The sequence below is a fragment of the Oryx dammah genome, unplaced genomic scaffold (assembly GCF_014754425.2).
Source record: "Oryx dammah isolate SB20612 unplaced genomic scaffold, SCBI_Odam_1.1 HiC_scaffold_29, whole genome shotgun sequence".
Lineage (NCBI taxonomy): Eukaryota > Metazoa > Chordata > Mammalia > Artiodactyla > Bovidae > Oryx > Oryx dammah.
The window spans coordinates 35,038,377-35,052,896 of NW_024070213.1; the positions used below are offsets into that span (position 1 = coordinate 35,038,377).

A 14,520-nucleotide genomic window follows, 5' to 3' on the forward strand; every position below is an offset into this window, starting at 1 on the left:
ACAATAATTGGTTTTATTGATTTGTTTGGTGACTTAAGGCAGGGACCAAATCTACCTTCAGCATCCTTCTTTTCTAGCACACTGTAGGTGAGTTAAACATATCTCAAATGTGGACAGCTTTCAAGGTGTATAATATTCCCCCTAGGCACCGTTGTGGAGATTGGCAAAGACTGGCTGGGGACTTTGCATAAACGATTAAAGAGGCTTTTAAAAACAAATACACGTGAGAGTTCCCAATTAGCCGAGAATCTCTACAAACAGTCATTTCAAAAGCAAATACCATTTTCAATGGGAAAAATGCCTTGATTTGTCAGCTGGATCGCAGAACTTAAAAAAAAAAAAAAAGAGCCCAGGCCTTGGATGGAAAATAGGGAACAATTTAACTTCTGGAAACAACTTCACAGCTTGGAGCCTAGTAACGCCTCTTTTGGATTAAATTGTCTACTAATTAAACTCAAGTGATTTAAACATTCATCACCTCGCATTGCACCTCTCAGAAAACAAAAAGAAAAGCGAAAAAATCTTGGGGTTTGAAGTGGAGAAAACAGACACCACACAGAGACGCGCAGATGCACGCACACCCCCCACGTGCGCACACATACACACGCACGCGCGCGCACACGCAGCCTGTCCAAAGACAGGCCACCCTGCCGGAGCCTGCGGGCGCTGCGTCCTGCCCGGCGCGTTGGCAGTTGGCGACCCCCCTCGACTCCCCCTCCGCCGCGGGCTCCCCGTGGCCTTCGGAGGCTCGGCCAGTCGCTCCAAATGTTTTCCATATTTGTTCAGCCTCCGTAACTCGCCGAGCCGGGCCGGCGCGACCCGCCCCGCGCCGCCCCCGCCGCTGCCGCCCCCGCAGCCGCCATGGGCAGGGAGCGGCCCGGCCGCGGCGCGCGGAGCCAAGGGGGACCGCCAGCCGCCGACGCCGCGGGGCCTGACGACATGGGGCCGAAGAGGGGCGCGGGGGCCCCCAAGGAGAGCGGGGAGGAGGCCCGGACGTGCTGCGGCTGCCGGTTCCCGCTGCTGCTCGCGCTGCTGCAGCTGGCGCTGGGCATCGCCGTGACCGTGGTGGGCTTCCTCATGGCCAGCATCAGCTCCTCCCTGCTAGTCAGAGACACTCCATTTTGGGCTGGGATCATTGTAAGCATCGAGTCTGTTTTGCCTGAGCGCGTTGCCAGACAGGAATGCCACGCCGCATGGTCGAGTTACCACTAACCCACCTGCATGCGCCCTTCCCCGGCAACAAGCCTCTAACTCGCGGCGGCTCAGTGACCGATTCCTGCCGGACCAGGTCTGCCCAGGCCCGGCGCGGCGGGGCTCGTGCCCTTGTCTTGCTTGCGGCTCTGAACGCCTCCGACACTCCTGACCCTCGGGCGCTGGAGCTGGGGAGGCGAGGCCCAGGCTGCTTCTTCTGGTCACTTTGAACATTCTCAGTAACAACAGCAGATCCACTTCGGCTCTTTCCTTCCCCTTGCCCCACGGACCCCACCCTCCTCCCTCCAGGACTAGCAAAAAAAGTGAGTAAGTTCAGCTTGTGAAAGCAAGTTAGCAAAAATCCTGTGCGTGGAGTGGCCCCATTGGGTAGAATTGATTTTATTTTTTAAATCGGAGGTTCCATTAGGAAGTTTTAGAAAACCGAGGTGGAAGGCAGGAAATGCGAATACAGCAAGCACAGCCTTAATCCACTGGAGTCTAAAGTGGGATAAACCCAGGGCGCTGGCCGAGGCGGGAGACTATTTGGGACCCAGCTAATGGATGTACTGTTCCAAGCAGAACCCCGCTCAGCTGTTGTGTTTGCACACAGCATGCTTTTAGCTTAATTAAACGTTTTCTCTGATAAACGGGTGCCATTTATTGAGCACCTACTTGGGCCTGTCCTGCTAGAGGCCCTACATATTATTTCTAACCCTCACATCAGTCTTATGGGATAGTCCTTATCCTTCCATTTCTCAACTGAGAGAACCAAGGTCATGAGTTGGCAAACCAGCCAAGTTGATACCTTTCTGCTCCAGAATACATCTGCGCTTTCCTCACTAAGTCACGTCACTCCTACCTTTAGTTTGTAATTTTAATATTATATGATATTGCCTTGGAGTCACTAAAATCTCTTCCACCTGCATCATTTCATTTGGTCTATGGAACAACGCTTTGAGGTGGGAGCTGTTATTCATCTGTGGACACGAGGAAACAGGCTAAGAGAAGTTAAATGACGTTCTCAAAGTCCAGAGGTGAGGCATGGGAGAGCCAGGAGGGACAAGGATCCATATCTCTGGCTCCCAGTCTCACATGGCATCCTCACCGTAATTACTGACCAGAAGAACCATAACTCACAAAACAACCCTCAAAATAATTTTGTATCAGGGACAGATGTTAAAAACACCTGATTAAATATGCATTGATGCAGGTATTTTCTAATTAAAGAGTATTTGAATTCTCAAATTCTTGCAGAGTAATTTAAAACTTTTAATTTGTGTACTAAGAAGTCCCATGAAATTATCATGATTGGAGTTTTCTAAATCAAGTGATTTTAAAAATAGCTTTTCACTAAGATATACTGGGTATTTTAGTCACTTCAGTGACTGTCAACAGACTCAGAGGGAAAATATGTCTGTTCTTTAAGGCTAGGCGAATTCATACAAGAAAGGAATGAAGCTTCTCATATGGTGGTGGTTTTGAATATTATTTGCAAATGTGTTTTCTATCCATTCTTTACTCCAACTTTAAAAAAGTCCAGTACCAAAAAAGCAGATTAGCTGGGAAAAAAATGTCTTAATGTTCAAGACAGGAGCGTACAAACCTTGCAACTCTGAAATTTCTTGAGCAGCTTGTAGGAGCATCACATGTTCTAGTTGCCCAGGAAGCTCCTTAGGTGTGTTGCAAAGAGTGTTATCTATAGCCAGTTCTGTTTTTTTTCTTTCCAAGTTTCTAGGTTATGATCTGGGATCCACGTGGAGTTTTCTGGTAGTGATATTTATGCTGGTGATATCTGTAGTCTTCTCTTTCAACGGAGAGCATATGTAGAGCAGAGCAGTTAGTGGAGATGGCCTGAGACAAGTGAGGAGGGACCCTGAGGAGCCTGGTGAGGAAAAATTCAACCCAGCTGGGCCAAGGCTGCAGGCAACTTGTCCCTGTTTCCCACAGACACCATGCTTGTTGTCCTTGTCACGCTGTCTGTGGTTGGTCCCGTGTCTGTGGTTGGTCCCGGGGCGCTCTTCCAAGTTTTCAGGGAAGAGAAATGGCAGGGAGGCAGGATGGTAAAGTACAGAAGCAGGACTCTGCCTGGAGACGAACCTGCCCCCCACCTCCCACCCCTCACTGTTATTTGCTTAATAAGTCTAAGTGAATAACTAAGTGAATAACTCAGTCAAGGCAAGTTCCTTTCACTTCTCCAGGCTTCTGTGTCTTCATTGATGAAATCCAAATGTTAATGATAATTCCTACCTCTTAGGGTTGTCCTGAGGAATAGATAAGTGAATACATGTTCTTGCACTTAGAGTCCTGACTTGGGGTACACGTTCAGTGAGTTTGCGCCTTTTATTAGCAAAGAGTGGAACAGTCACTGGTAGCAGCACTCTTGGAAGTAGCAGTGGCTCTGTTTTATCTCTGATCATGAAGAACAGTCACTTTGGACTTGCTCCATTTCCAAGACCAGTTTGAACCCTAAAGGAGGTATCAGCTCAGCCATCTCACTTTTCTCTGATCTCGGCCAAGTTACTGTTAGCAGTCTTAGAGGTATTAGTTGAGTCCGATACTTTCTGAATGACATGACTGAGCGACTGAACTGAAAAACTGAAAAAACTTTCTTAATCTCTCTGGAGGTTTCTAAAAACTAACTTGAGGGGTGGGGTGGGGGGAAAGGGCCTCCTCAGGGTCATTTTTCCCTAGGGACAGGGAGTGATTCTGGTCTGGTATATTCGTCAAGGAATACTGGAAAGTTTGTCCTGTTTAGCAGACATGCTAGACCAAAATACAGGTCAGCACTCCCTGCGAATAGGGCAGAGTCAAACCTGCTTCTGGAATGTATGCTGAATTCAAGCAGGGCACCTAGATTGAGGCACCGTCCTCATCCACAGCTTGACCGGCCCCACTCCTCTATTTCTGTTTGTATTGGTTGCCTCTGACCATGATACTTCCTTCATTTTAACAAGGCTTGCTATCCCATTACTTTGGGACTTGGGTATCACCATTCCCATGATACAATCTAAGTTTATCTAACTCACTTAAGCAACGTCTTCGTGACCAGTATCTGGGTGACTTGAGGAATATGCAGTGAAATTCTAGTTATAAAAAAAAGACATTGGTGTTCTCTGATCTGAGATTTATGTCAAGGAATTTTAGAAAAACAACTTATTTCTTACTTACCTCTAACTCTCCATCAGAGAGATGACTGAAGTCTTTTTACTTCAATTACAAAAGATTCTCATAAAGAAAAGAAAAAAGAATGGAGCCACTATGGAGGCTATGTAACCTGTAAGAGTGCCATTCTTCTCTTAAATTTTTTTCTATGTAGTTTGAGGATCGGAGAAGGCAATGAATGGCACCCCACTCCAGTACTCTTGCCTGAAAAACCCCATGGATGGAAGAGCCTGGTGGGCTGCAGTCCATGGAGTCGCTGGGAGTCGGATAAGACTGAGCGACCTCATTTTCACTTTTCACTTTCATGCATTGGAGAAGGAAATTGCAACCCACTCCAGTGTTCTTGCCTGGAGAATCCCAGGGACGGGGGAGCCTGGTGGGCTGCCGTCTATGGGGTAGCACAGAGTCGGACACAACTGAAGTGACTTAGCAGCAGTAGCAGCAGCAGCTTGAGGGTTGCAAGTCACTTCACAGGGACAGTGCAAAGTCAACCAGGGTCTTTGAGGATGCACTTGGCTAGGGGAAAGGGATATTAGTTTCCCAAGTTTGCACAGCATTTTATTCTATTAATGGCTTGAGTAGCTGGGTTGAGTAGGCATTTAAGTTTGTCATCATTCCAGAATTATTCTTGATGAAAAGCTGTGTGTGGATTGAAGAAATCTGAGAACTTTGGGGTCTTTACTTCCATTTTACTTAATACAGTTTTGGTTTCAGTTCAGTTCAGTCGCTCAGTCGTGTCTGACTCTTTGCGACCCCATGAATCACAGCACGCCAGGCCTCCCTGTCCATCACCAACTCCCAGAGTTCACTCAGACTCACGTCCATCGAGTCAGTCATGCCATCCAGCCATCTCATCCTCTGTCTTCCCCTTCTCCTCCTGCCCCCAATCCCTCCCAACATCAGAGTCTTTTCCAATGAGTCAACTTTTTGCATGAGGTGGCCAAAGTACTGGAGTTTCAGCTTTAGCATCATTCCTTCCAAAGAAATCCCAGGGCTGATCTTCAGAATGGACTGGTTGGATCTCCTTGCAGTCCAAGGGACTCTCAAGAGTCTTCTCTAACAGTTCAAAAGCATCAATTCTTCGGTGCTCAGCTTTCTTCATAGTCCAACTCTCACATCCATACATGACCACTGGAAAAACCATAGCCTTGACTAGATGGACCTTTGTTGGCAAAGTAATGTCTCTGCTTTTCAATATGCTATCTAGGTTGGTCATAAGCACAACATGTTTGAATCTTTGCTTATTTTTCTTCACTCAGTAACATTTGTTGGGGATGTCTGCCCAGCTAGGTATTGGTTTAAAAATAATGAATCATATACTAGGAGGAGATCTCCAGAGATCCTGATGGACATGTGGCCTTATCATATCTGACAGTAATGAATACTTCCGATTAAAAAATTTAACCTACGCAAATATTTTTAAAGTCCATTTACCTTTCAAAGTATTTCACTTACAGTGATTTATTTGCTTTGGCATCTTTACTCTGAAGTCAATTTAAGAGCAAACTCTTGCTTCTCATCCCAATAGGGATGTTTAGTATCTGTTAGTCTCTTGGCCCTTGTAGGGAATATTTCCATGAAAAGTGGGAACTTATTTGCCTTATTGTGGTTTTAGTTTTCCTCACTCTTACTCCATTGCTCATATACCCCACCTCCTACCCCTGTCTACCTGGAATAAAATCCCTGAGATATATACTACATGAATCACTTTAGAAAGTTTAAGAAAAGGGCTTTTAGGGAAGAATGTTGTTTTTCTTTAATATCATTCATAAAACTTATGAATTGTAATAAGAGTCTTGCTGCTGCTGCTGCTGCTAAGTTGCTTCAGTCATGTCCGACTCTGTTTGACCCCATAGACGGCAGCCCACCAGGCTCCCTCGTCCCTGGGATTCTCAAGGCAAGAACACTGGAGTGGGTTGCCATTTCCTACTCCAGGGGATCTTCCTGACCCAGGGATCGAACCCATGTCTCTTGTGTCTCCTGCATTGGCAGGTGGATTCTTTACCACTGTGCCACCTGGGAAGCCCTGCATAACTTTGCGGATGATCATATAAAAAGTAAAGCAGGTAATTCTCTTTAAGTCTATTAGGTGTCCATGGGGCCATTATGTATTCTGACACATGACGGTATCCAATGTGTGTTGAATTGAACTGTATTCCATACTTACTATTAGAGTTTCTGTTTTAACTTGTATATTTCCACTTTAAACTATGGTTTGAAAAAATGACTTACAAATGTATTTTGCAAAATAGAGAATTTTAAGTTTATTGATAATGCTGAAAAACACTGAGAGGTAATAATAAGGAGTGTGTTATTACTCCATTTGGGCTTTTGAGTTTCAAAAATATTCAGAATATGTTAACTTAGAATTATTGAGATATTTTATTTCAGATTATAAGATGACGGCAGGATTTAAAAAAGAAGCATGAAGTCACATGATTTATTTTGCATTCCCCTAACTTGAATAAATTAGGACAAATTGGGATTGATGTGGCTGAATGGTAGATGTCAACATTTGCAACCTTACCTTTTTACAAAGAGAGCAGTGGTATAGGTTTTCCTAATATTTGGTCTAATAGTTTCCTAGATTGCCATTATGATGATGTCTACTTTCAATTTGGTCTGAGGAAATGGATGTTTTCTAGACTTTTTCTTGCAATTTGCCTTGCCCATGACATTTCTATTAAGGGTGTTCTTTACCTGGGTCTACTTGCCTGTGCTGCACCCTGAAGGACTGCCCCCGACATTAAAGGATACACACAAAGGTATGTGAAGAGTTCAGGGTGCATGTTTCTGTGTTACTGTAGAATATGGGTGGAATCCACTCATTAAACTTTAATTAGACACCATTTCGCTGCAAAGCATGGTTCACTTTTAGGACTTAGGTCCTGGCAAACGAGAGACAAGTTGCTCAAAAGAGCCCATCAAAATCCAGAGTCGGATGAGAGCTTGTGATGACGTATGTAACCCTCTAGTTACTACTGGCTGTAAACATTCAAGTCTAGGTTTAATAAGCTGAAGGGGAACTTCTTATGGATGTGGGCAACAGTATTTGCAACTGTATAAAAGTGTGTCTTAGAGGCATGTCCTCTTTCAAATGGTTTGGATGCTGCCTCGGATCTCAGTGTATGAGATAAAACTTGGCAGGAGTAACTGTCAGAAGCCTGAGCAAGGCAACTCACTTGATCAGCCTGATAGATTTTTAAATTGCTATATGTGAACTTACATGTACAGCAATGACTAAAATACATTTTCCTTTCTGTCTTGGTCTGTTCCAGCACGGTGTTCTGGTGAGGAGCTGTCTTCCTAGCTTGCAGATGGCCTCTTTCTTGCTCTGTGCTCATGTGGTCCTTCCTTGATGCATGTATGGAGAGAGAACAGGGGATCTTTCTCTTCCTCTTCTAAGATCACCAGTCTTGTAGGATTAGGACCTCACCTTATAACTTCTTTTACCCTAATTACCTCCTAAAAGCCCTGTCTCCAAATACAGTCACATTGAGGATGAAGGCTTAAACACAGGAATTGGGTGGAGGGGGGCATAATTCAATCCATAGCCCTTTCAGTGAGGAATATCCATGTGTACAGCCACCTCAGTGGTTCATAAATGTGTTTTCTCATCTTTTCAATGAAGATCCCATGGCTTTCATGGAACATCTAGAAGTCTGAATATTGTGAGCCAGTAAGCTGACACTTGGCAGTGCTGTGAGGTGGCATGACTGAGGTTCATGCCAGTAGTGAAACATATGGAGGAAGGTATTTTCAAGGCATTTTACTAATTGTTTTGTGTGTGTGTGTGTGTTAATTTTCACTAAAAATAAAATCAAGTAGATTAAGGTGGTACATAGACTTCTAAGGGTAGCTTAGGCATTTCATTTGTCCCCTCAGTTTTTTAAAGCTTAGTACTCACGTTTAGTAAATCTCTAACTTTTCATATTGCTCCAGGAGTGAGTCACTGTCAGGATCTAGCTACATGGCTAGATCCTGGATGAGCCCTCTGGCCTCTGGGAGCAGTGATCTCAGGCTTGGTCTTTCTAGAATTCAGAGAAGCCAGCTCTCTTCCCCGAATAATATACAGCTGATGCTTTTTAATATGTAGCTGATGATTTCTTTATAATAATGCAGCTGATGCTTTCATTTTATGATGATGATTTTGAAAATTAGGCGAACAGTCTTTGTTCTGTGGAATGGGTCAAAATAAAGCCTGGGGGGTGCTCCCACCTGGGGGCTCATGCTGTCACAGCCTCCAGCCCGAAGCCCCTGGTGGACCCCACTTTGATCTGCCATCAGAGCTTCTCCCCAGTTCCCCGGTGGCTCAGTGGTAAAGAATCCACCTGTGATCCAGGAAACACAAGAAATGTGAGTTCGATCCCTGGGTAGGGAAGATCCCCCTGGAGGAGGGCATGGCAACTCTCTCCAGTGTTCTTACCTGGAGAATCCCATGGACAGAGCAGCCTGGTGGGCTGCAGTCCATAGGGTCTCAAAGAATTGCACAAGACTGGAGCGACTGAGCACTCACACACAGGGCTTCTCATCTGATCCTGTTTGTCCAGCTTAGAAATCCTGAACTGTGCTGCACAAACCCCAACCATCTCAGAGAGAAAGACTAGAGTAGTGACTAACCATCTGATTCGCCGCCTTTTGGTCCAATCCCAGTCCAAAACGAGTAGTAAACAAAGGCAGGGCCATGGTTCCAGAGACATCCTGGAATGTCGCTGGTTTGATTTTTGAGCTTATTTAAAGTCGATGCTCTCTGATCTAAGGTTGCTAGAGCCACATCCACAGCCTCACCCAGTCATGAATCTGACTGTTTCAGTGCTGTCTTTCCTGCGCTCTGACATGAGGCCGGTAAGTGGCTGTTAGAAAGCAAATGGTTTGTTCACAGATCGCATTCCCACATTCTGCTGAAGAAGCTCGCTTGGCCTGCTTCTGTTGTTGCAGAAATGAGCAACTTCTCCCCGGCTGGGAGAGGCTGTGGAAACCTCAAGGAAGCTCTTTTAGCGGCATCCCACTCAACTGTTGTTTTGAAAGTGTTTGATTCGGCATTCGCTGTAACGAGCCATTAAAATCCCTTTAAGATAGATTGTTATCAAGCCCTCTCTCTTGTGTAGAAGACAATGACAGGTGACAAGAAAAAAAAGAAGGAATTACTAATGTGTTAACTAGACCCTGGCTAAGGAATGGATTTTTGCTTTATTACTAAGGGGGAAAAAAATAACACTTATCAGCTTCCTTCTAAAGTATCAGATGTGGCACACATATCAGGCTTTTAGCCGTGCCATTTAGCTGTGCCAGGAAAAGTATGAAGGAGGCATTTTCTAAGATAAGGGAGATAGCATTTCAGCCTTCATCCTTTCTGGTGGAGGGTGGAGGATGCAGGGAGAAGAACACAGGAAGAACATCCCTCCTGTCTCAGTGGAGGGGTGCAGCTTCGGAGGCAGTGAAAGGGCAAGCTAGGTCTCTGGAAGGAGGACACTTCGTAATTGAAGCAAAATAACTTCTCCATGACCGCCTACAAATGAAAGGCAGAATTCGACCATTTTAATATACATGTTCCACGTTCAGGAGGTTTATGCATGTCTGTCATGCGGCTGGCTACGCAGGTGCTGAAATAGACGGATCAAACCACTCCGGCTGGCTTTGTCATGTAACCTTTCATGAATAAGTTGTCTGGGATGCCTGCGATGAGAGGGTTTCAGAGTTAAGGGCCCTGAGACCAAGCAAAAAATTTTAAAATGAACATAAGGTAACCGTATCTATTGTGTTCGAGAACTCTCGGTAAACAATTCTCATTCAGTCACTCAATCTAGTGCGTCACGAATTTTTCCACCTGGAGACCTCCCTGAAGGCTCGCTCCCCCTTCTCCCTGTCCTCACACACACATCACAAAAAGCTCAGTGTCTTGCTAACCCATGTTGCCATGGAAGGGAAGAGAGGAAATGCGGGAGAGGCTACAGGCTGCCTGGGGACACTGACCTCTTCATGATGAAGAGGACAAAACACATTTTAAAGAAGTAATGTTACTATATATTACTTGGCATTCCATTATATCCTGTTTTGTTGTTGTTTTGGTAAAAATTACTCTTCATTAGAAAAGCCACCTGATAATGTTTTTTAAAGGCTGTATAGGATGGTTCTCTCATTTACGCTTCAGTTGTGATTGACTTTGTATTGATTTACTGTATAATTCCTATATACTGGACCATTTCATCAAATTTCATTTACTGTGCTGTTTCAGAGAGATGGGCCCAGGAGTATTAATGTAGAATTATCTGTGCAATCATTTCTAAAGTGGGACCTAGTTTGAGAACCGACTTAATTATGCTTGTATCATAAAATACAGCTGAACTCTATACCTCTGCATGTGTGTGCAAGTCACTTCAGTCATGTCCCATTCTTTGCAACCCTATGGACCATAGCCTGCCAGGCTCCTCTGTCCATGGGATTCTGAATACTGCAGTAGATTGCTATGCCCTCCTCCAGGGCATCTTCCCAACCCAGGGATTGAACCCATGTCTCTGATGTCTCCTGCATTGGCAGATGGGTTCTTTACCACTAGTACCACTTGGGAAGCCTCTCTCTACCTCTGGAGTAGGCTAAATCCACATTTATAAGATTCCTTTCACTTCTGAGGACTTGAAAAATCCTGAAATGGAACAAAAGAGTTGTACTTTATTTTTTTCCACAAATATGTAGCAATTCTAACCCTTGTGTTGATTCATGAGAAATGCTGAAACACGATTTTAGTTTCTCTTATATTCTTTGAAAATAGATTACTTTGCAAAAGTAGGTATTTGTAGAACCTATTGATGATTAGCTTCTGGTAAGTCACCATAGTGTGAGGTAGGTGATTGAAAAGCAACAGAACAGAAGCCTATAAAAGAAAGATTGTTGTTTAGTCACTAAGTCATGTCCAACTCCATGGACTGTATTCTGCCAGGCTCCTCTGTCCATGGGATTCTTCAGGCAAGAGTACTGGAGTGGGTTTCCACGCCCTCCTCCAGGGGATCTTTCCCACCTAGGAACTGAACCTGCGTCTCCTGCATTGCAGTTGGGTTCTTTACCACTGAGGCACCTGGGAAGCCCTAAACAAAGATTACTGACTTGTAAAACAGAAATCTTTCACATTTAGTCGTTCTCCCCGTGTCTTTCCATATGCCATACAGGTTGCCACCAGGAGCTGTGTATGGAGGAATACACACACACACGCACGTGCACGCACACACACAATCAACTGCAATAAGTTTAAAAACCAAGTGTTTGAAGAAAGTGGCACAGAAGAAGATTTGATTAATCCTGTCTGGGAAGAATCAGAAAAGACAAAGAGAGGGGCCTGAGACTGCAGGACGGGCTCTAGTTTTGGAGTAAAACAAATGTGGGTACAATCCCAGCTCTACCATTTTCAAATAAATTTAGGTTATTTTTATTTTTGTGCGGGTTTGAACAAGTATGGCCAGTTCTATACAGTCCTATGATTTTAACTATAAAAAGGTGTAACTGCATAATAGCATGCAGGTATGTGTGGTAAACCGCTTCAGTCATGTCAGACTCTTAGTGACCCTATGGACGGTAGCCCACCAGGCTCCTCTGTCCATGGGATCCTCCAGGCAAGAATACTGGAATGGGTTACCATGCCCTCCTCCAGGGGATATTTCCAACCCAGGGATCAAACCCTCACCACTTTACGTCTCCTGCATTGGCAGGAGGGTTCTTTACCACTAGCGCTACTTGGGAATCCCATATAATAGCATAGACAGAAAAATAAAGCAACTTCCTATCCAGATTCCTCAAGTTTTATTATTTTGTCGTAATTGTTTTCATTTTGTTAGAAAGAAAACACTGCAATACATTGAAATTGCCTCTTTCCTGTCTTAATCATACTCTCCTTCTCCAGAGGTATCCGTTGATTATATCTTGAATTTGGCATGTATCATGCCTATGCATGTTTTCATATTTTTTATGTATAAATCCATAACCAACAATTATTTTGTTTTAAATTTTATATAAATGATAGCAAAATATCATTTTAAATATTGTTTTTGAGATTTATTTATAATAATTCATGGATATCATTCATTCATTTTTGCTATACTATATTTCATTATACAAGTATGCAGCAATTAATTTACTCATTCTCCTGTTAATGAAAATTTAAGTTGCTTTCAAAGAGAATTTTTTCCTCGCAATTACATACAGTGACATAGTGGACGTTCTGTTCCATGGCTCTTTAAACATACATTTCAAAGTTTTTAAAGAATATTCCTAGGAATTGAATTATTGGGTCTTCAGATACAGACATTTTCAATTTTTTAGATACTGCCAAATCAGTACTGCAAACCTAAAGTTGTATAGATTTACGCTCCCAGTAAGTCAGAAGTCCCACCCACTGTTCTATATACATGCCAACTTTTGTTACTTCCAGACAATTTTAACTTAAAAAATACTTATATTTTTTAATTAACAAACTTTAGTGCAGTTTTAAAAAGTTTCTTTCCATTTGCAGTTATTACAAAATATTGGCTATATTGCCCGGGTTGTGCAACATCCTTGAGCCTATCGTACATCCAATATTTTGTGCTTCTCATCCCCTCTTTATTTGTTTTTCTCTTTCTGACTTACTTCACTCTGTATAATGGCTCTAGGTTTATCCAGCTGATTAGAAATGACTCAAATATATTCCTTTTTATGGCTGAGTAATATTCCATTGTCTGTGTGTACCACAGCTTCTTTATTTATTCATCTGTCAATGGATGTTTAAGTTGCTTCCGTGTCCTAGCTTTTGTAAACAGGGGTGCAGTGAACATTGCCCCTCATCTCATACTGCTCCTCCGTGAACACTGGTAAACACTATGAGTCTATGAGTCTGCTTCTTTTTTGTTATTTCATTAGTTTGTTGTATTTGTTAGATTCCACATATAAGCAATATCATACAGTATTTGTCCTTTGTCTTTTTCCGTTTGACTTATTTCACTTTGCATAATGCTGTTCAAGTTCATTTATTTGGTTGCAAGTGGCAAATTTTCATTATTTTTTATGGCCAAATAGCAGATAATTATAGTTTTTGCCTATCTTACTTGTGTGTGATGATATCTTATTTTAATTTATATTTTTCTGATTACTGCTGGAGTTGAACATATATGTTTATTGACTGCTCAATTGTGTTTCCTATCCTTTATTTATTCAATGAATATTTTCTGTGAGTTGTTTTTCTCTTATTGTTTTATAAGATTTATTATCATTGTGACTTAGTGTTTGTGGTTTTAGGTGCTGCAAATATCTTCTAGTTGGTATCATCTCTTTTACTTTTGTTTATGATGGTTTTGTTGTGGAAAATACTTAATTTTAATGCATTTACATATATTAAGCTTTTTATGGCATATGCTTTGATATATTTTAAGGAAATCTCCCCCTACTTCAAGGTCAAAAAGGTATTTTTCTCTAGTGTTTTCTGAAAATATTGAAAATGTGCTTTTGTATTTATATCTTTAAGTGGTCTAACTTTTTGCATATGGGTGTGAGGTAGTGTTCATATTTTATTTTTGGAGTGTTAATTATCTTAGTACCGTCAATAATCAGTCCTTTCACACCGATCTGCAGTTTCCATTTATCATCTACCAAGTTTCCATATTAGATTTGAGGAGTATATCTATGATTCTCTTCAGTCTTGTTGTTTTCTTTGTCTGTCACTGTGTTAATATCACACTATCTAAGTTAAAGTAGCGCTATAATGCATCTTGTTATAAAGATAATGGCATAAGCAAATCCACCCCTACTCTTCCCTACATATTTGCTCAGTCACTCAGAAGTGTTCAACTCTGTGTGACTCCATAAACAATAGCCCACAGGCTCCTCTCTCCATGGGATTTCCCGGGCAGGAATACTGGAGTGGGTTGCCGTTTCCTTCTCCAGGGGACCTTGTTGACACAGGGATCGAACGTGCGTCTCCTGTGTTTCCTGCATCGGCAGGCAAATTCTTTACCACTGCACCACCTGGGAACCCCTACCCCTATCTTATTCTCCTTCAAAATTGTCCTGAGTCTTAGCTAAATTTTCTTCTGTATATATTTTAGATTTGGCTTCTCATGTTCCAAGAAAAATACTTTTGTATTTTCATTCAGTTTGTACTTTCTGTGTGAGCAAAGAATATCTCACCATTTATTTGAATTTTCT

General features: G+C 42.7%; 1 protein-coding gene across 1 annotated transcript in view; it reads left to right on the forward strand.

Moving 5' to 3' along the window:
• The first annotated feature begins 857 nt into the window (after positions 1-857).
• Positions 858-14,520, forward strand: part of SSPN (sarcospan) — a 43,357-nt gene continuing 29,694 nt past the window's right edge. Inside the window, exon 1 of the mRNA XM_040234591.1 lies at positions 858-1,137. Coding sequence (XP_040090525.1) covers positions 862-1,137 — 276 coding nt within the window. The 5' untranslated portion in view covers positions 858-861. The remainder of the gene's footprint in view (positions 1,138-14,520) is intronic.